Raw genomic sequence first — 23,894 nt, forward strand, 5'->3', positions numbered from 1 at the left:
TAGCCGGGCATGTTCAGCGTTAAGTTCAACCTCTTTGGTTCTGAATGAAAAAGGAAAGTCAATCTTTTGAATCGAAAAGAAAAAATTTTGATTTTTTTTGGACTGAAGTAAATGGAGATATTAACCAGTATCTCAACATTTTTACTGCAAGTTTAGCATCGATTGGGGAAGCACGAAATTCAGGATTCGGTTCTTTTTGCAGAATTCAGGATTGGCAGAACTATTAATTTTTAAATAAATTGTGATTAATATTATTATTTTTTTTAAATCTTGACAGCTGCAAAATTAACTTGAATTGGGAATTCTCATGAAGATGCAGAAAACAATTCCCAATGAAAATCACATTGTTTCAATTGTTTTGACATGCTCCTCTCGAGCTTGTTGAAAATACACCTTCTATAAGGGGATCAACTTGTTTTAGTTGCTTGTTTTAGTTTTAAAAAAAAAAAAATTCTAAATCACGTTTTTCTGGAGTCATGGAAAAAAAACACAAGCTCAATTTTATTTTTTCTTTGAAGAAATCTACCATGGGTTAGTGTTCAGCTAAACCAAATCCAAACCTTAAAATCAAGGAACAACTCTGGTCAACTGAAATCTCCATTTTTTTAGCAGATTATACAAATCTTATCTACGCAGTGACCAGATGGTCCTTTCTTAGAAAAACCCCAACAAAATCTCTCCTCTTAAGCATAACATTCTGTATTTAGGATACAGGACCTTCCAATGGATGCCTCTTGCCAAACCACACCAACTTATAGCCAGAAATGCACCCATCTACCCAAACCCTCCTACTTTTTACTTCCACCCCACTCTGGATTCCTTGATTTAAGAATATCCCACCAGAAATAGGGGGAACTAGGCTGTATGCTTGAGACTCATGTTGCACCACTGTACATTAAACACAATAAAATGGTAATAGAATTTTCAGCAAATCAATTCCGAACCATACAAATTCTGAAATATAATTGCACTTATATGGACAGAATAATAACCAATTTTATTATGCATTGGGAACAGAATAATCGAGTTCGTTGTCTCACAGTAAACAATATGATACAGGGGGAGCCCACTCTTGAGACATGAGACTATTGGAACAACCAGCATGGCAGCTCCATATAAGATCCAGATAAGATACCAGGCATAGAATGCCCATATTTATCAAATATATCAAGAGGAACAAAAAGGAAATAAAAATAAACCTTAACTAGAAACTGGATAGACTTTCTTTTCAAGGATAAATTCCAGAGACCAGCGGAACTGGGAATAATACACCCGTGTAAATAAATGTTCTTTTGTTCCGTTCTGCCACAGTTTCCTGCATAGATGCACATCTCCAGAAAGCGCATCTCGGCATGTAAGACATGCTTTGGTTGGAAAGGCTTGTGTGCGCTAAACTCCTGACCCCCTCGCCGACGCAATGGAAGATTTCATTTGAATGTTCGGAATTGGGCTTTTTGCAGCATCGGGCTTTAATAAATTTAAAAAAAAAAAACGATTTTTTTTTAAAAACAAAAATGAAAAATTTTAGTTTTGCCCCAAAAAGCCAGACCACACAAATAAATATTTAGAAAATAACCCCCTTGATTTTTTAGTAGACTTAGGGGCAGATTTATCAAGGGTCGAATTTAGAGTTTATGGGAGTTTATAAAAACTTCCATAAACTTGATTTTTTTAGTTAAAAACGCCATTTTTTTCAATTTGGGTGAATAGGATCGACCCGCAAACTCGAATCGAATTTGAATCAACTCCAAATTGATTCCAGGATGCCCCTAATGGGCTAAAACAGCAATTCAGTAGGTTTAAAGAGGCGAATAGTCTAATTCAAATTCTTTAAAAAACTCAAATCGAATTTTAACTATTCCCTAAATAATAAACTAGAAAATTCCAATTTTTAAATTTGAAATTCAAATTTTCACTTCCACCCTTTGAAAAATCTGCCTCTTAAGGTGTGGAGATCCAAATTACGGAAAGATTCATGACCTGGAAAACCCCAGGTCCCGAGCATTCTAGTATTTTGATTTACATCATTAAATTATTTAGTATGGGGATTTCTAGTTGGATGTTGAGTGTATTGGTAGTTACAGTTCAACTGCAGCTGGCTTTAGAGATGGTAAATCATTTTGTGGAACACTCATCGGTGTGTAACATTCTTCAGGGGGGTGAGCAATTCCAGCACACTGTGTGTGTGTGTGTGTGTGTGTGGATTGTGTACTCAGTCACTGTTTGTGAAGGCTGCATTCCCTGCCAGCGGCAGATAATAGAAATTTGTAAATGTGCATTCATATCCTAGGTAACAATAGGAGCAGCTTGTGCTTGAATATGTCTACAAGCCCCACAGAGCCAGTCGCTTCATGTCAACTCGGCATTCCACATGAGCACAAATTAAAGTGACACAACTGCCCCCTTTTCAGAGGCAAAAAGCAGAGGTCACAATCTGCACAAAGGCCGACAAGACTGCAGAACAAAAACACAAAATAAAAGACCTTATTAAGCTGTCATCAGTGTGTGTCTGGGAGGATATGTAAACTGCAGGCTCCCTTATCACCAGGACAGTTACTAATGCAAAGTTACAAAAGGATTCGCCGATGACTGACTTATTTACAAAGCTTAGCGATGCGTTGAAATGATAGAAAGCTCCCGTGACAAAGATGGGTTGGACTTGCAGCCTCACGGGAATCCTAAGGTACACACAAGTGTTTGCACTGCACTTGCTTTCTGTCAAAATGGCTCAACAGAAAATGACTAGTTGTGAAGCAGCGACGTCACAATCGCTCAGCCTGGCCCGGGTGATGTGAGCTACAATAAGGTGTCAGCAGAGTTACAGAATACGGGGATGAAGGGAAATAGAGGGGCTCAAGCTTGAAATTATGCATATCAGGGACAGTGATGGGCAAATAAATTCACTAGGCATGGATTCGCAGCAAATGTCTGAGTTTAGCCTCCAGCAAATAAATTCTCGAAACTACGGCGAAAATTCGCCAGAGAATCTGCTGCGACAAAAAAAAGTGTTGCAAGTCCGAATAGTCGCCCACATAAAATTGTTGCACGTCAACGCCCATTGACTACAATGCATTTGGACAAAATAGTCGCGCGTTTAAAATTGTCGCTCGCGTCACAATTGTCGTGCGTCTAAATTATTGACGCCCATTGACTTCAATGCGTTTCACAAATTTTTCTCTGTTTTGCAAATTTTGCGAATTTTTCGGCGATGCGGAACTGTACAGATTCGCCCATCACTAATCACGGAACCTAAATTGTTGAACTACAACTCCCAACAGGCAGGGTCAGAAAAAGAATAGTAAGAATCCCAAGGAAATTGTATATAGATTTATAAATATGTTTTGGCCGAAGGCACCACTTTCCAAATCTGGGGCCCAAAGTTAATTAAGGGGAGACGGTCTTCCCGTAATTCAAAGCTCTCTGGATAATGGGTTTCAGGATAACGGATCCCATACCTGTACTTAAAGGAGAACTAAAGATTAACTAAAGAAGTAGCTAGAAATGCTGTACATGATGTTTTGTGCTTCTGTACCAGCCCAAGGCAACCACAGCCCTTTAGCAGTAAAGATCTGTGTCTCCAAAGATGCCCCAGTAGCTCCCCATCTTCTTTTCTGCTGATTCACTGCACATGCTCTGTGCTGCTGTCACTTACTGAGCTTAGGGACCCACTCACAATATACAGTACACATAGAATAGAAATGTCACAATATAAGGCTGATTAGTAATTAATACACATAATTACTACATGGCAGCACAGAAACCAGTGCAATTAGCATCAGAATTGAATAATCAGCAAACCTGTAGCATCAGCTTATATTACAGCCAGGGAAGCTCATTTTCTGCTGGATAATTAGTGACGAGCCCTAAGCTTAGCTTCTCAACAGCCAATCAGAGCCCACTGAGCATGTGAGTGTCACAGACACTTTCCAAGATGGTGACCCCCTGTGACAAGTTTGAAGTCCTGGATCATTGCTGCTATTGACAAGCTCAAACTTTAGCCTCGTGCAATAAGTTCACTATATAAAATATGGCATTTTTAGCCACATTCATGTTTAGGGTTTAGTTCTCCTTTAAGTAATGGAATTAGATGATCTTGAAGGCATCAGTGTGTCTTTAAAATGGTGTGAAACCTCAAGAGCTAGCAGTTTGATGAAACCTCAAGAGCTAGCAGAGTTGGACTGGACTATAGGGATAAGCAATGCCCCGGAGGGTCCCACTTTAAAAGAAATCCTATCTAATCTCTACTATAGAGAGTGTAATAAATATAATACATTTTATATCTCATGGTGCATTCAAAGTGGACCCCAGACGTCAATGGTCTCTAGTGGACCCTAAGAGATCGAATATATCAATCTATTCTACTACACAAACCCCCAAAAAATCTCCTTTTCCCAAACACTGTCACTGTAAAGACTTCAGTACAAACTTAATGTGAAACATGAGCAGCACTTGTCCTCTTTAATTGAATTTACACTTCACCCAAACAGCATTTATCAGCTTTCACTTTTAGGGGGAAAAAATGATATACTGGAGGAATCAGTTTGTGGGGGCTGCCTACCCCGTTTCGCCCAAAAATTTGTGAATTTCCCGCAAAATGGGCAAAAATTTGTGAAACGCGAATTTGGACGTCCGCGTCTATTTTGCCGCCAGCGTTAAAGTCAATGGGCGACGGTTTTGATGTGATCGACTTTTCTGACGCGTGTCCACAATTTTTTGACGTTGGCGAATTTTCGCTGCAGTTTCACAAATTTATTCGCTGACAGCGACTGGCGAATTTATTCGCCCATCACTGCTCCCTGCTCCTACTTCTTTTCCAGTACTCAGGCAAACATTTATATTCTAAGGCTTAGGGCACATGGGGAGACAATTTGGTTTTCATTTTTTATTATTTCGGGTTTTTGAGTTATTGAGCTTTTTATTACGGTTTGCAATTTCAGCAGTCTGGTTGCTAGCGTCCGAATTACCCTAAGCAACCATGCACTGATTTGAATAAGAGACTGGAATATGAATAGGAGAGGCCTGAATAGAAAGATAAGGAATAAAAAGTAGCAATAACAATAAGGGGCAGATTTATCAAGGGTCAAAATTTCGAGTTTATTTTAGTGTAATTCTACGAGGGAATAGTCCAAATTCGATTTGAGTTTTTTAAAAAAAAAATGGAAAATCGCAATTTATCATGTACTGTCCCTTTAAGAATTCGAATTTGACTATTCGCCATCTAAAACCTGCCAAAATGCTGTTTTAGCCTATGGGGGAAGTCCTACAATCAATTTGGAGTCGTTTGGTGGACTTTTAAAAATCTAATATTTTATGTTAAAAAAAACTCGAATCAAATTCGATTGAATTAGATTCGAGTTTGCGGGTCGATCCTATTCAACAGAATTTAAAAAATTCTAGCGCAGACCACAGAAACTTCAAAAAAGTCTCCCATTGACTTATACACAACTCCGGCAGGTCTGAGATGGCGGATTTTCAGATTCGGGGCTTTTTGCTGCATCAGGCTTTAATAAAAATTTGAGTTTAAAAAAAAAAAAAATTAGAGTTTTGCACCAAAAAGCCCGAACAGAGTAAATAACCCCCTATAAGTTAACGCAAAGGTGAACCACCCCTTTATTGGAAAGCAACCTGGCTGACGCACATGGGGCAGATAGGCAGACTCCGCCCACCATATGCAGACTCCGCCTGCCATAGGCAGACTCCGCCCGCCAGTCACCGCCCCTTGTACATCAGAAGGGCTGGACATTTCCAGCTAACGATGGTACAACGCTCACCAACACTATGAAAAGCTATTCTCACAAACAGTGTATGTATTATGTTGTATAAATATACATTTTTTCCTTAAACCAAAATACCTTCTATTTATAACTAAAACGACCTTCCGCACATATTAGAAGAAGGCAGTGAAAACAGTGGAGCCTTGTTATTTGCACAGGATTTAGAGATACCCAGGCTAAAGGGGTTTCCCCACATCATTTCTCATAATATAACGAGGCTTTTAAATTCCAGGTCTAATTAACAAAAACCTGCGAACTGCGAAGCTGTTGTTACATCACGTAAGTGTCGCTGTAATTAGGTGTACTCAAGCAGTATTTTACTTTTTACATTATTTATTTGTCTTAAAAATATTGTTACATAATATTTATAATGTAAAAATTAATTCTATTTTTTTTATACAAGTATGGGATCAGTTATCTGGGAACCCATTATCCAGAAAGCTCCAAATTACGAGAAAGCCATCTCCCATAGACTCCATTTTAACCAAATAATTCAATTTTTTTTAAAATTATTTCCTTTTTCTCTGTAATGATAAAACAGGTTTTTTTTTTTAGCTGACTTAACTCCAAATTACAGAAAGATCCCTTACCTGGAAAACCCCAGGTCCCAAGCATTCTAGATAATAGGTCCCATACCTGTAATATATTATATACAGTCATAACATTTAGTACTGATCATAATTGTAACAATGGTATATTATTTAAATACAGGCATTGGACCTGTTATCCAGAATGCTCGGGACCTGGGATTTTCCGGATAATTGATCTTTCTGTAATTTGGATCTTCATACTTTAAGTCTAGTAGAAAATCATATAAACATTAAATAAACCCAATAGGCTGGTTTTGCCTCCAATAAGGATTAATTAATTAGTTGGGATCAAGTACAAGCGATTGTTTTATTATTACACAGAAATTTCAAATGAATCTTGAAAACCTGAATTGAAAAATAGCTTGGAATTTGTAAATACAACATTTTAAGTCTAGATTTATTTTCAAATTCCAAAAATTTGAAATGTGGCCTTATTAAAAGGGAAACAAAATCAAAGATTAAAAAAAAAAAGACGACTTAATTTCTTTAGAACATCAAAATGCAACTGGAATGTAATGAAATCCCATTCTACCCTCCATTCTGTCAAATTTAAAATGAATTTTGAAAACTTGAACGGTAAAATTGCTTGGAATTTGTAAATACGACTCTCGTTGACTTCTACAGGAACCCCCAGCTTTTAGATGCCAACATTTTTGTTGTTCAAAAATGTTTTTGTTTTTTTTCAGTGAATACATTTTAAAATCTGAAATTCAAATTTGAGAATAAGCGGCCAGTATGTACTGATAGATATTTATGTTTATCAATTAATAGTTAAAAAATGAATTCATTTCTACTTTTTCTGTGAAATTCCTGCAGTAAACTCTTTGCTGCAAAAACTTATACAAAGATGGGGCTGATACAAATATAATTTTTTTATTTGGCTTTTTAAAGATTTTACCAGGTCTCCCAGTTTCAAGTGTTACGTCTCACGCCAGGTTAAGTCTGGCCAGATCCTCCATATCACAAAGAATTCCATTGATTTCTAGTGCCGGCATTAAATAGTTAAATGGGGCATGGAGTCTGCCAGGCAGATAGTCATTAGGAGAATATGGCAGGCAGATTGATGAGAATAGTGGCTACTTCAAAAACGTTGGCTTTTGATAAATATGCCCCAAAGAGTTAATTGGCCTCATTGTAGGTTCAGCATTTCTGTTTTATTTGAGGAGTCAGAGGTCACAATTTAAAAGACAGGGGTCGTCAGTAACCGTAAGGGTAAGGGCACACTGGGCGATTCGGGGAGATTTAGTTGCCTGGCGACTAATTGCCACGACTTTGCGGCAACCAATCTCCACGAACGCCTTCCCTCACTCTGTGCTGGCTAAAATTAAAAAATCACACGCGGCAATTCATTTTCCGAAGTGCCTCACGAGGAAACTTTGAGCAACTTCGGAAAATGGTCGCCGCGATTAGTCACCAGGCGACTAAGTGGCACATTCACTAAGATTCGTAGTTGCGCCAGCGTCTCCGATTCGCCGCATTTCGCCAGGCGTATTTTCACGCAAATTCACTAAAATCCGAAGTTACGCTCAGGGGAAGCGTAAGGTTGTGAAGTTGCGGTAGCGTTAATTCGCAAAGCAAAGTTACGTTAGCGATGCTTAATTTGCATACGGCGCCAAATTGAAGTTAAAATGGAGGTATATGTAGCAGCAGTACACAAGCCTGGGAAACCTTTTTAAAGCAATCCCTATCTACTTTATTGCACTTCACCTGGTCTGAGGTGGTCGTAAAAGGTAGCGTTCAGAATAATTCGCGCGTCAGGGAATTTGCGTGGTTACGTCCGTTGCGCAAATTCGCCAGGCGTAAGGGTGCAAAGTAACACTAGCGAATTTATGCCAGCGCCCGTTAGTGAATCGGCGAATTAACAAAAATGCGCTACGCTAGCGTTAGGCGCTTCGTCGTTTAGTGAATTTGCCCCTTATCTCCCCGAATCGCCCTGTGTTCCCTTACCCTAAAGGAACAGTAGAACTGGGGGTGGAGTAAACAAGGGTGTGGACCCTGAGCAACGGAGAAAAAGTCCCAAACTTAGAAAATAAAAAGAATTTAAATTAGCAATTTCCAACGTGTGGCCTCAAGTGTTATTACTTACAGCCTTTGATTGTCATTATATTGCTGAATGTTACCTCCCTCACACAGATATTAGGAACAGAGATACACCTGTATTGTGCCGTTTCATATTATTTTCAGCAATATTTGACATTTTTATACATTTGGAGAAATGTTTCAACAGAATCTGTTTTTCTCAGTAAAGCAAAAGAAACAACTTCCTTCATTTCAGCTTCTTTCATTCATTCCCAATTTTTATTCCAGATTTTTTTTTTTCTCACCTCAAAATTTGCCTTGAAAATAATATTTAGGTGGTTATTTAGGTCCGAATTTTTCTCAAGATTTTCTAAAAAATACTCGTACCAAATCTGCACGGGTGTTTTGGGCTTATTTATTAATACACTTTCCCGATAATTTTGTTTGCGGGGAAAAAATCCGAAAAAATTGAATTTTGATTTTTTTCGCTTTAAATAAGGCCACATTCCAGATATTTTTAAATTTGAAAATAATTCTAATTGTAAAATGTTGATAAATCTTCCCCTTTGTGTTTGACTATCTCATAAATGGGACAGTGATCACCAGTAGTAAGTTAAAAAAAAAATAATTATTAAGTTCAGAGAGAAAAAAACAAGCACCAAAAATGAAACGCATGGTTCTCTATGGGAAAAGGTACACTACAAATTATAAACTGCAACACTTTTAAATTTAAGATATTAGCCTGGCTTGTGACCTTGGCAAAATTAGAGAACAGTTAGCAGACCCACCACACTCAATATACTCAGGTCTTCAATACAATAGTACATAATTAGAAAAGTGTGTATGAAAAAATGAATGTTTTATTAAATCAAATTTTTTTTAAATAATCAGGATATTTAAGCCCTACACGTTTCTACCGCTATCGGTCTTCCTCAGGGGCACAAAATAAAAGATTAAAAAAGGCCTAACTTTTTGTCCAAGGAAATAAAACATGTTATGCAATTGAAAGCAACATCGGTTTGTATCTTTCTGTAATCCTGGTTCTGCTCTTTAAACAATGTTGCAAATTCAGCTCTCCGCCTGTTACATTGTATCAATAGACAGCACCATCAAAATGGGACACGCAGATACCGCTTTAAATAGCGAATACATTTCCAAATAACTTTGAAACATTGACATTTTTTAAAGAATGTATATTGGAATGTTCCTTAGAATTTTATTTTCTTTCATTAGGGAAAAATGTTATGCTTAGGTTGACTTTGCCTTTAACTCCGTTCACTACTTTGGTTAAGCCTTTTACTTGGAGATGAGTGTGAGCTCTTGTGAGCAGGGCCTTCCTACCCTAAATTTATTCTCCTTATTTGTTACAATACCGTCAGACCCCTAGGGGGCAGATTTATCAAGGGTTGAATTTTGAAGTAAAAAATACTTCGAAATTTGACCATCGAATTAAAATACTTCAACTTTAAATATCGAAGTCGAAGGATTTTCACCGAATTTGGCAATCGAACGATCAAAGTAAAATTGCTCTATCGAATGATTAGATCGTTCGAATCGAACGATTTTAGCGTACGATTGAACGATTTTACTTCGATGTGTGAAGACTAAGAAAAATGCATTAGAAGGTCCCCATAGGCTAAAATAGCACTTCGGCAGGTTTGATTTGGTGAACTATTGAAGTCGAAGTTTTTTTAAAGAGACAGTACTTCAATTATCGAATATTCTAACTATTTTACTTCGAATCAAATTCGAAGTAAATTCAAAGTCGTAGTATCCTATTCGATGGTATCCAAGTATCCAAAAAATTACTTCGAATTTTTTTACTTTGAAAATTCCTTCAAATTCACTTTGACCCTTGATAAATCTGCCCCCTAATATGACTGTAGAGCACTGAGTAACTTGTAAATTCTTATGAACAGCAGACAAAATGTAAAAGAAAATATTAGGTGCCATTATAGGATGTAAAGAATCAAAGTCTGAGCATGTAAAGGGCTTAGAATAAAGAATCAACAAGAATGTAGTAAATGTCAAATATGATCACGGTCACTAATTCCCTGAGGGGGTCAGACATGGCGATTTCATTACTGCGCCTCCCTCAGTTTCCCGCTTGCCCCAGAGACTGTTGCAGTGAAATTGTGCAGAGCCCGAGCCAACAGAGGGGCAGCAACACAGTGGTGAAGGGCAGAAGTGGCATGTTTTACTCACAACATCACCGCACAGATCAGTCTGGTAACATTCCATTTTATTTACATGTCATAATATCTGATGGGCAATTACTGGGAAACTCAAACACCCACTTTACAGCTTTATTTCTCTTTCCCTGTACAGCGAAACCAGGAAAGCAGAACATACACTATGGCTTTTACCCCCACTGTATCCTTTTCTCTCTCTACTACACCTCACACTCCCTTCCCAGAGACTATTATCCACTGTTACTATAGGCACCATCTCTCCCTACTATACCTGCTATCCCACAGTCACACTCCCTTCCCAGAGACTATTATCCACTGTTACTATAGGCACCATCTCTCCCTACTATACCTGCTATCCCACAGTCACACTCCCTTCCCAGAGACTATTATCCACTGTTACTATAGACACCATCTCTCCCTACTATACCTGCTATCCCACAGTCACACTCCCTTCCCAGAGACTATTATCCACTGTTACTATAGGCACCATCTCTCCCTACTATACCTGCTATCCCACAGTCACACTCCCTTCCCAGAGACTATTATCCACTGTTACTATAGGCACCATCTCTCCCTACTATACCTGCTATCCCACAGTCACACTCCCTTCCCAGAGACTATTATCCACTGTTACTATAGGCACCATCTCTCCCTACTATACCTGCTATCCCACAGTCACACTCCCTTCCCAGAGACTATTATCCACTGTTACTATAGGCACCATCTCTCCCTACTATACCTGCTATCCCACAGTCACACTCCCTTCCCAGAGACTATTATCCACTGTTACTATAGGCACCATCTCTCCCTACTATACCTGCTATCCCACAGTCACACTCCCTTCCCAGAGACTATTATCCACTGTTACTATAGGCACCATCTCTCCCTACTATACCTGCTATCCCACAGTCACACTCCCTTCCCAGAGACTATTATCCACTGTTACTATAGGCACCATCTCTCCCTACTATACCTGCTATCCCACAGTCACACTCCCTTCCCAGAGACTATTATCCACTGTTACTATAGGCACCATCTCTCCCTACTATACCTGCTATCCCACAGTCACACTCCCTTCCCAGAGACTATTATCCACTGTTACTATAGGCACCATCTCTCCCTACTATACCTGCTATCCCACAGTCACACTCCCTTCCCAGAGACTATTATCCACTGTTACTATAGACACCATCTCTCCCTACTATACCTGCTATCCCACAGTCACACTCCCTTCCCAGAGACTATTATCCACTGTTACTATAGACACCATCTCTCCCTACTATACCTGCTATCCCACAGTCATACTCACTTCCCAGAGACTATTATCCCACTGTTACTTTTGTAGATAAAACTAGTTCAGTTTGTTCATGTAGCAAATGGATACAATTTTGTTACTTTTTTTTACTCGTCTTTCTATTCAGGCCTCTCCTCTTATTTAAATCAGTAGATGGTTGCTATGGTAATATGGTCGCTAGCAACCAGACGGCTGAAATTGCAAAGTTACAGTATATAATAATACTCAAGAGTAGCGATGGGTGAGTCTGTGCAGTTTAGGTTCGCCGAAAAATTCAAGAATTTCCCGCGAAATTCGCAAAACGGCAAAAAATTGACAAAACGCATTTTATACGCGCGACTATTTGGTCCAAATGCATTAAAGTCAACGAGCATCCAAATAATTTTTATGCGTGCTCCAATTTTGACGTGCGCCACATTTTTTTTTTTTTTTGAAACAGCATTTTTTTCACCGGCGAATTGTCACCGCAGTTTCGAGAAATAATTTGATTGTGGCAAACCGCGGAAATTAGACGCTAATTTGTGTCTGGAGAATTCGTGCCTGCCGTATTTATTCACCCATCACTAGAAGTCATTTCGGAGTTCCATGACCTGTATAAATGCTCATGAAACTCCTCGGTAACTTATAATATCCTTATATTTTACAACAGGGGGTACTTTATTCACTATATAATACACAGTGTTTATGTAGCAACTAAATGGCATTGATTTATAACAGTCTGATATATAATACAGGTATGCTCGGGACCTGGGGTTTTCCAGATAACGGATATTTCCGTAATTTGGGTCTTCATGCCTTAAATCTACTAGAAATTCATTTTAACATTAAATAAAGCCAATAGGCTGGTTTTGCTTCCAATAAGGATTAATTATATCTTAGTTGGGATCAAGTACAAGTTACTGTTTTATTATAACGGAGAAAAAGGAAATCATTTTTAAAAATCTGGATTATTTGGATAAAATGGAGTCTATGGGAGACAGCCATTCCGTAACTCGGAGCTTTCTGGATTTCGGGTTTCCAGATAAGGGATCCTATACCTGTATAATGAAACCGCAATTTTAGATCCCCTGATTTTATGTTTTCCCTCATATTATGCACAATACATTTTTCCAATTTGACATTTTTCCTGGATTTAACACCATTTTTTTCTGGTCCCCTGAAAATGTAAAATGGGGGTTCTACTGTAAATAAAAATAGAATGTATTCAGTGCTTGGGATCCAGTGCCTACACACCAGCCCTTTACTATAGGGGAAGGCTTAGGAGAATTGATCTCATTTAATTGCCATTTTCAATTCAAAAAGGTGCTATTTCCCAACCTTATTGTTATGTTCCCATGCTGTCATTTATGGCCGGCTCGTTTGAAGAGGATTCTCAGCACACACTCAGGGAGAGGAGATTTACAGCACCGATCTCATCCCGTTTACACAAACACTGTAATTAAGTGCCATAAATCTAAGGTGAATGTTCTTCATCATGTGCTGCCCAAGGAAGAGAATAAAGACATTCTATAGTCTCCTCTGTTACTCCTTGTAACATTCCCTCTATCCACCACCCGCAACTGCCAACCAGTTTCCCCGGGCTGCCGAGATTGGCACTTAGGTGGAAAGGTATTTCCTAAAGAATAATAGTGAATTATATACTGTGTAATCCCACTACAAGTATGGGACCTGTTATCCAGAACGCTCTTGACCTGGGGTTTTCCTTAAAACTGATCTTTCCATAATTTGGATCTCCATACCTTAATGCTACTAGAAAATCATATAAACATTAAATAAGCCCAATAGGCTGGTTTTGCCTCCAATAAGGATTAATTATATCTTAGTTGGGATCAAGTACAAGATACTGCTTTATTATTACAGGTATGGGACCTGTTATCCAGAATGCTCTGGACCTGGGGTTTTCCGGATAATGGATCGTTTTGTAATTTGGATTTTCATACCTTAAGTCAACTAGAAAATCATGTAAACATTAAATAAACCCAATAGGCTGGTTTTGCCTCCAATAAGGATTAAATATATCTTAGTTGGGATCAAGTACAAGCGACTGTTTTATTATTACAGGTGTGGGACCTGTTATCCAGAATGCTCTGGACCTGGGGTTTTCCGGATAATGGATCTTTTTGTAATTTGGATACCTTAAGTCTACTAGAAAATCATATAAATATTAAATAAAGCCAATAGGCTGGTTTTGCTTCCAATAAGGATTAATTATATCTTAGTTGGGATCAAGTACAAGCGACTGTTTTATTATTACACAGAAAATGAAAATCATTTTTAAAATTTGGATTATTTGATTATAATGGAGTCTATGGGAGACGGCCTTTCTGTAAATCGTAACTTTCCGGATACCGGGTTTTCTGATAACGGATGCCTTAAATGATTTATTTATAATCTCATATATTGACTAGGATACTGTAGATAGAAAATGATTTTTTTTTCAGATATATTAAAACGCCCCTGAAATTTAGGCAAATTCTAAATGAATTTATCAAAGCCGACACCTCTCGGTTTACAGTCAGATTACAGAATTTGCCAGGCCATTGAAAACTCAAACAGTTTCTCTTTCGCGTTAGCCGTGAAATCAAAAATCCGTAACCACTGTCGAAAATCACCGTGCGATGAATCAGCCAAATCTTTAGTCATTCGGCCGAACTGAACTCGACAAGTTTTGCTCGTTCCTCTATGAGGGGGCCGCCATGTTTGTGCAGCAGGAGTCCGGTAGCTCTTACATACGGGCGGTTTTTCCTGCGTTGTGCTTAGGGAAGCACCGAATCCACTTTTTTGGATTCGGCCGAACCCCCGAATCCTTCACGAAGGATTCGGCCGAATACCGAACCCTAATTTGCATATGCAAATTAGGGGTGGGAAGGGGAAAATATTTTTTACTTCCTTGTTTTCTGACAAAAAGTCACGCAATTTCCCTCCCTGCCCCTAATTTGCATATGCAAATTAGGATTTGGTTCGGCCGGGCAGAAGGATCCTGCTGAAAAAGGCCGAATCCTGGCCGAATCCCGAACCGAATCCTGGATTCGGTGCATCCCTAGTTGTGCTTTCTTTTTTCAGCCACAGGGGAGCGCATGAGCGAGACGCACGTAATTATCGTCAAGGGGGCTGTACTCACACAGACGCATGTATGCGCCAAACGCAGGTGAAATGCAACATGCTGCATCCCCCTTGCGTTTGGCACTTACATGCGTCTGTGTGAGTACAGCCCCCTTGACAATAATTGTGTGCTACTCCTGCGGCTGAACAGAAGAAAGCGCAACGCAGGGGAGCGCAGGAAAAACCGCCCGTGTGTAAGAGCCCTTTAAGTGCAGGAGTCTCTCCCAAGGTAAGAAGCCTATAGAAAAGCTTTACACAACAGCCCATCCCTGACTATTTGATACAGAACAAGTGGAAGGCAATTAGCGGCCGGCTAAACCCCCTGTAACAATAAATCACTGACCCAAATCCCCCCTCCAAATGCCCCTCATTATTAAATCTGCTTTAATGAACCAGCCTCCCGAGCAAATACATTTCCATTTTAATGGAGGTGCACCTGCCTATCACAATACCCCCTCTAGAAAGGAATGTAGGAAACCAGAGCAATGCAGACAAGCTGGGACATTTATAAGAAAGCAAAGGGATTCTTTAAAAATAAAAAAAAAAAGTATCGGGACAGCTGATTAACCCTTTAGGTGCAGCGCTGCTTCTCTGACGTATGTCATTAAAAAATGAAGGTCAGAAATGAATCAGACTAGAGATGTGGATAATAACAACATGGATAGGAATAAGTTAAGGCCCCAGCCACGTCCATAGAATCACATACAGGTATAGGATCCCTTATCCGGAAACCCGATACCCAGAATGCTCCGAATTACGGAATGGCTGTCTCCCATAGACACCATTTTATCCAAATAATCCAAATTTTTAAAAATGATTTCCTTTTTCTCTATAATAATAAAACAGTCGCTTGTACTTGATCCCAACTAAGATATAATTAATCCTTATTGGAGGCAAAACCAGCCTATTGGGTTTATTTAATGTTTACATGAGTTTCTAGTAGACATAAGGCATGAAGACCCAAATTACGGAAAGATCCATTATCTGGAAACCCCCAGGTCCCGAGCATTCTGGATAACAGGTCCCATACCTGTATAAAGATCTTTATGGCTTTATCGTACAGGCACGGGATCCGTTATCTGGAAACCGGTTATCCAATGATGGAAGGGCCGTCTCCTATGGACTTCATTCAATCCAAATAATCCAAATGTTTAAAGATGATTTCCTTTTTCTGTGTAATAATAAAACAGTCGCTTGTACTTGATCCCAACTAAGATATAATTAATCCTTATTGGAGGCAAACCCAGCCTATTGGGTTTATTTAATGTTTAAATGAATTTCTAGTAGACTTAAGGCATGAAGACCCAAATTACGGAAAGATCCGTTATCCAGAAAACCCCAGGTCCCGAGCATACCTGTATTATATATCAGACTGTTATAAATCAAAGCCATTTATTTGCTACATAAACTCTGTGTATTATATAGTGAATAAAGTACCTATCGGGCTTTATTTAGGGGGTTATTTATTAAAAACTCAAATTATTCTTTTAAAGCAGAAAATTCTAATTTTTTGAAGGGAAACAAAAATGTACAATGTTTAAGTTTTCCAAGAAATAAAACTCAAATTTTTCTTTAAAAGGGGAAAATTCTAATTTTTCTTTAAAAGGGGAAAATTCAAATTTTTCTTTAAAATGGGAAAATTCAAATTTTTTGCAGGAAAACAAACTGTACACTTTTTCTTGTCAGGCTTTTAAAGGGGAAAATGTTGATTTTTCCAAGAAATAAAACTCATTTTTTTTCTCTGGTCACATTTTTCAAGATGTATTATACCCCGAAGCTGCTAAAAGTCCGAATCCGAAAATACTCCGTCTCAAACCTGTATAGGTCATGTAGAAGCCAATGTCTCTTTTCCAATTTGAAGTTATCGTGGTCTGCGCTGGGTTTCGTACGATAATCAGAAACATTTTGAGATGATGACTCGGAAAAAAAAGTTCGAGCGAATTGGGAGTCAAGTCTGAAAAATTTGTATGATTCGAGTTTTTTCACGGTTTGACCGAGACTTTTCCCTGAACCGAATTTTTCTAGTTGTTTTATTAATAGATAAGGTAAAATCGTGAATGGGAGTTTGGTTTATTGAAATTATGAGAAAAATGCAAGTTTTACTAAATAACCCACATGATTTTCTAGTAGACTTACGCTATGAAGATCTAAATTATGGAATCCATTATCCTGAAAACCCCCAGGTCCCAAGCATTCTGGATAACAGGTCCCATACCTGTACTAGTTCCTATCTAGCAGACAAATACATTCTATACCCTGGTTAGGGCCGTAGGTCCCAAAGGAGTAAATACATCTGTAATTCCTTCCTCCTGCTCGTCACACTCTGAGGGGCACATTTACTAAGCTCGAGTGAAGGATTCGAAGAAAAAAAACGTTGAATTTCGAAGTATTTTTTTGGGTACTTTGACCATTGAATAGGCTACTACGACCTTCGACGACGACTTCGATTCGAATGATGCGAACGATTCGAACTAAAAATCGTTCGATTATTCGACCATTCGATAGTAGAAGTACTGTCTCTTTAAAAAAAACTTCGACTACCTACTTCGGCAGTTTAAACCTACCGAGGTACAATGTTAGCCTATGGGGACCTTACCCATCAGTTTTCTAAGGTTTTTTTGATCGAAGAAAAATCCTTCGATTGATCTATTAAAATCCTTCGAATTGTTCGATCGAACGATTTTTCCTTCGATCGATCGTGGGATTTGCGGTAAATCCTTCGAATTCGATATTCGAATTCATAGGATTTTACTTTGAGGGTCGAAGTCAAGGGTTTATTAACCCTCGATATTTGACCCTTAGTAAATGTGCCCCTGAGTGTCAGCTCATTTACTGGCCATTTAGATACAAACAGATCTCTAAACCAAATGCATAAATTATCCTGTAAAAGAGCCAACGGCTTCTGGCAAAAAACAGAAAGAAAAAAAAAGACAGGGCTGAGGGCTGAGCTCCTATCCCCAAGGTGTTGCTCTCTCTTACTAACTGTCAGTTTTGTGCTACATAAAGACACTTCTTGTATCCACTAATAGGTCTATATGTGTATATATATAATATGTAAGATATCTGACAATTCTAATTGTAACTCCCAGGAGCTAAGTATGTTCAGCATGTGCAAATATTGCCTTTAGGGATATTATTTAAACATATAATCGTGTTCATCACACAAAGGAAATATCCTCAACATTTTCGGTTTGTGACGTTACCTACAATCTCTGCAGAATAAGTCAGCGCTGTATAAAGGATAATAATCCCATTTCTCTCTCTATATACAAAACATGGATCCTGGTTATTAAATAGATACTTTCTGTGCATAAATCCTATCAAATGGAAATAGCAGGGACATCCCAGTGCAAAGGCGACTAGTAAATATTAGTACAGGTGTGAGATCCGGAAACCCGTTATCCAGAAAGGCCGTCTCCCATAGACTTTATTATAATCAAACAATTCTCATTTTTAAAAGTGATTTCCTTTTTCTGTGTAATAATAAAACAGTCGCTTGTACTTGATCCCAACTAAGATATAATTAATCCTTATTGGAGGCAAAACCAGCCTATTGGGTTTATTTCATGTTTGCATGATTTTCTATTAACTACGGATAAGATTATTATTAACATTATTAACATTTATTTTGCAGTGCTGATCCATTATGTCCTGAGCATTCTGGATAACAGGTCCCATACCTGTACAGTAAAATTGTATTATTATTATTAACATGTATTTATATAGCGCCAACATATTGCGTAGCACTGTAAAATGCTTAGGAGCTTGGCTGCTGCCAGTACTGTTCTATCCCTTAGGATAATATCTTGTTTGTTTTGTACGGATATAGGATCCATTATCTGGAAACCTATTATTCAGAAAGTTCCAAATTACGGAAAGGCCATCTCCATTTTATCCAAATAATCCACATTTTTAAAAATGATTTTTTTTTTTTGTGTAATAATAAAACAGTCGCTTGTACTTGATCCCAACTAAGATATAATTAATCCTTATTGGAAGCAAAACCAGCCTATTGGGTTTATTTCATGTTAACATGATTTTCTAGTAGACTTAAGGTATGAAGATCCAAATTACAGAAACATCAGTTATCCAGAAACCCGTTAGCCAAGAAGCTTCAAATTACAGAAAGGCCCTCTTCCATAGACTTCATTTTATCTAAATAATCCACATTTTTAACTGATTTCCTTTTTCTGTGTAATAATAAAACAGTCGATTGTACTTGATCCCAACTAAGATATAATTAATCTAGGGATGCACCGAATCCAGGATTCGGCCTTTTTCAGCAGGATTTGGATTCGGCTGAATCCTTCTGCCCAGCCGAACCAAATCCAAATCCTAATTTGCATATGCAAATGAGGGCGGGGGAGGGAAATTGCGTGGATTTTTTGTTGCAAAACAAGGAAGTAAAAAATGTTTTCCCCTTCCTAATGCAAATTAGGATTCGGATTCGGTTCGCTATTCGGCCGAATCTTTCACGAAGGATTCGGTGCATCGCTAAATGAATCCTTATTTGAAGCAAATCCAGCCTATTGATTTATTTAATGTTTATATAATTTTTCTAGGTAGAAAGATCCATTATCCAGAAAAACCCAGGTCCCTGGGATAACAGGTCCCGTACCTGTATATATTTACTTAGATAAATCTGTTTAAATCATCTAAAAAAAGGGAAAAATCTGAATTGTAAACAAAAAGTGAAATGTGGCAAAAGCCCCTCCTTTTAAATGTGAAAGGCTGACGTTTCTGTGGCCGCTGGAGGCTGCTGAAGGGCCACCGGCTTCTACACACTGGAGACAAGTTGCCATTGGCTAATTTATGACATAATTGCTCAGCACCGAGTTCATGAACAATAATCTGTTTCTAATGAACGTCTCCTCCTTCCATTGGCTGCAGCAGAGAATGCAGAAGCAAATCGAGGGGAGCGGATGTGGGACCCCCCGTCGGGCCCCGCAGAGCGCAGGGATGTTTTTTCAATGCTGCTTGTAGATGCCTATCATAAAATTGTGTTTATCTGTTTTGTGTTAGGAGCCATTGTTGCCTTTACAGCAAAGACATATTAACATTGGGACTCGGCTGTAACGTATTCCCCCGGCGTGGGTTTTGCTTCACCGGAATGAATGAAAATTATTTTATGTGATTATTATTAAGCCCTCCCCCGCCCACAAAATCCAAATTCTGTGACCCAAACCCAGCTAATTCCAAACATGAGTTAGGTATTAATATTCTCAGATTAGGAGGAATGATAGGCAGGCCCTGAACATTTATAGAAAGATAAAAAGAAAAGAAAAATGTTAATTTTATTTTTAAAAAGAACCCGATAAATGACTGAATTATCCATGATTTAAGTGAATATCTGTATTATATTGCATGGGATATAGTCAAGGGTGTGAAGGAGTCGCAAATTAGGCACTGAGAATGTTATTAGACAGATATTAGACAGATATTTCCATAACAATTGCAAGCTCTTTGGGGCAGGGCCCTCTTCACCCATTGTATCAGTTATTGGCCGCTATGTATGTGATTCTCTATCTTCCTTGCATAAACCCTTTACAGGTATAGGATCCGTTATCTGGAAAGCCATTATCCAGAAAGCTCTGAATTACGGAAAGGCCGTCTCCCATAGACTCCATTATATCCAAATAATCCAAATAATTAGGCACTGAAAATGTGATTAGGCGATATTTTTTTTAGACGATATTAATATTCTCAGATTGGGAGGAATGATAGGCAGGCCTTGAACATTTATAGAAAGATTAAAATAAAAAAAAATTTAATTTTATTTAAAAAAAAAAAAAAATGATAAATTAGTGGTTTCTCGCTACTGAATTATCCATAATCAAAGTGAATAGTATTATATTGTAAGGGATATAGTTAAGGGTGCGAAGGAGTCGCAAATTAGGCACTGATTTATTATTTCCATAATAATTGCAAGCTCTTTGGGGCAGGGCCCTCTTCGCCCTTTCGGTTATTGGTCGCTATGTATATAACTCTCTATCTTTCTTGCATAAACCCTTTACAAGTATAGGATCCGTTATCTGGAAAGCCGTTATCCAGAAACTCTGAATTACGGAAAGGCCGTCTCTCATAGACTCCATTATAGGGAAAATATTCCACATTTTTAAAAATGATTTCCTTTCTCTCTAATAATAAAACAGTAGCTTGTTTTTGCTTCCAATAAGGATTAATTATATCTTAGTTGTGATCCCAACTAAGATATAATCAAGTACAGGTATGGGATCCGTTATCTAGAAAACCCATTACCCAGAAAGCTCCGAATTACAGAGTTTAGACTCCATTTTATCCAAATAATCTGGATTTTTAAGAACAATTTCCTTTTTCTGTGTAATAATAAAACAGTCCCTTGTACTTGATTCCAACTAAGTTATAATTAATCCTTATTGGAAGCAAAACCAGCCTATTGGCTTTATTTAATGTTTATATGATTTTCTAGTAGACTTAAGGTATGAAGATCCAAGTTACAGAAAGACCCCTTATCCAGGAAACCCCAGGTCCCGAGCATTCTGGATAACAGGTCCCAAACCTGTAATTGTACAGCGCTGCAGAATATGTTGGTGCTCTATCAATACATGTTAATAATAATAGAATTATTATTAGTTCTAATGACAATACACACTGTCTGGGTTCCAGCTCCATTAATAGGGAAATAAACCCATTAATTGTACAGCGCTGTAGAATATGTTGGTGCTCTATAAATGCATGTTTATTATAATAATCGAATTATTATTAGTTCTAATGAGAACTGTCTGTCTAGGGTTCCAGCTCCATTTATAGGGAAGTAAATCCATTAACTACATTTTTTTTATAACACCCCCCAAATAAAGCCTGCAGGGAGTGTAGAAATCCTAATTGATGGGAGTAGAAGCAAACGCAGGGCACCTAGGCCGACAGGGAATCCCTTTGGGCTTTGGCACTAACTCACTTATTTAAGTATCAGCTTGTGTTACATTTGTCTGTAGTAAACTGAACCAGGTCACCGACCCCACTGCTGAAAATCAACCATGTAATGACTGGGAAAGAGAGTTTATTAAAGAAATGTAGCCCCCATTATTCTGTAATATGTATCAGTAATGACCAGGCGCATGGGCGACATAATAATCACGGCCGGACACAGCACCCAGGTCCCATATAAAGGAATATGACACTTATACAGAGGGAGGGTGTTATTGGGGTCCCTAAGCAGGCGGGTCAAATAATACATATAATTCATATATAAAAAAAATAGATAAATGTACGTATTATGTATGCTCCCATGTACAAAATAGATGCAATCTCTTGGATACTTCATTCAATTTAATGAGCAGTTTGCTACCCTCCAGCTCCTGTTATATTGGGAAGGATAGATCAGAATATGCCAACCTCCCTCCCTCCAACTATTTTGGGTAAATTAAGGCTATGCCAACCTCTCTCCCTCCAGCTCCTGTTATTTTGGGTAAAGTAAGTCTATGCCAACCTCTCTCCCTCCAACTTGTTATTTTGGGTAAAGTAAGACTTTGCCAATCTCTCTCCTTCACCTTCTGTTATTTTGGGTAAAGTAAGACTATGCCAACCTCTCTCCCTCCAGCTCCTGTTATTTTGGGTAAAGTAAGACTATGCCAACCTCTCTCCCTCCAACTCGTTATTTTGGGTAAATTAAGGCTATACCAACCTCTCTCTACCTCCAACTCATTATTTTGGTTAAAGTAAGACTATACCAACCTCTCTCCCTCCAGCTTACTATTAAAACTATAACAGTCAGATTGTGGCCCTCCTGCAGCAGCAGCAGTACAAGACTATAGGACATGCTGGAGGTGGAAGGGAATAAAGGGATCCTCTCCCCAGACATGACAATGAATAAAACAGAATATTTCCTATAATAATAATAATAATAATGAGGGTGACACTCATGTGACCTCCCTGTGCCACTGGTTTACCTGCAGGATATTTGGGTGCTGGAGTCGTTGCAGGAGGATCATCTCCTTGAGGATCTTGAATGAAGCCAGTCTGTAACAATCCTCTAACCTCTGATACAGTCGGACACAATTCTGGATGTCGTGCCCCCCAAAATCGACCGATTTGAGCGCCACCGAGACGCTGCCATTGAGGAGCGATTTATAGACGGATTTGGTGTAACCGGAGCCCAAGTATCGCAGGTCGGTGCTGATGTGTCGGCAGCTGAGCCGGGGGGTCGCGTCTATTTCGGGCTGCGCTGGGGATAAAGTGTCCCCTTCCACCTTGTTATATTCCCATTTGTCCCGGGGTTGTGTCAGGTCCATGAGTCGTCTCTCCAGGGGTCGGAGAAGCCTCGCCGAGGCTGGGGTCGGAGGGGTCGCCTGGTGGTGTCTGTAGCGCTGCACCTCCTCGTATCTCTCTCTCAGTTGCTGCAGAAGCAAATCCCGGGGTCGCCGATGCTCCTGTTGCTGCTGCTGCTGATGATGATGATCGAAGCCGGGGGCGCAGAGCAAGTTGAGTAAAGTCGCAATAAAGAAGGAGAGACATAAAGCCGCCGCCACTGCGATCTTCCTGCGTCTCATGATGATGCGACTCTGCCGCTGCTGATTGTAGAAGAGGAGGATGTGTCTGCTCTCACATTGTATCTCTCACACACACACACACATATATATAATATAATATAAGTCACACTCGTGACACTTGCGCTTTTCAGCTCCTCCAGCGATTATTTGCTCTCAGCACCAGCAAAGCCCCCCTATCCCTGCTCCTCACACAGCCCACCCTCTACGTCACTTGATGGACAGCTCGACACGCCCCCTCTTCTCTGAGTCTGGCGCAAAGTAGTTCTTGTTACTCTACAGCCTGCGCTATACTCTGACCGTCCCTCAGCGGCGGCAGCAGAAATACATACGCCATAGAGTGAGCGGTGCAGAGTCAGACTCACTGGCTGCTTCTGTCATGAGTCACAACTCACAGT

At 39.0% G+C, this 23,894-nt stretch overlaps 1 protein-coding gene across 1 annotated transcript in view; it reads right to left on the reverse strand.

Moving 5' to 3' along the window:
* The window catches only part of pkdcc.2.L (protein kinase domain containing, cytoplasmic L homeolog), a 42,546-nt gene extending 18,861 nt beyond the window's left edge, over positions 1-23,685 (reverse strand). Inside the window, exon 1 of the mRNA XM_018262559.2 lies at positions 22,900-23,685. Coding sequence (XP_018118048.1) covers positions 22,900-23,499 — 600 coding nt within the window. The 5' untranslated portion in view covers positions 23,500-23,685. The remainder of the gene's footprint in view (positions 1-22,899) is intronic.
* Positions 23,686-23,894: the final 209 nt, after the last annotated feature.

This window comes from Xenopus laevis, chromosome 5L, assembly GCF_017654675.1.
Source record: "Xenopus laevis strain J_2021 chromosome 5L, Xenopus_laevis_v10.1, whole genome shotgun sequence".
NCBI classification, from domain to species: Eukaryota; Metazoa; Chordata; class Amphibia; order Anura; family Pipidae; genus Xenopus; species Xenopus laevis.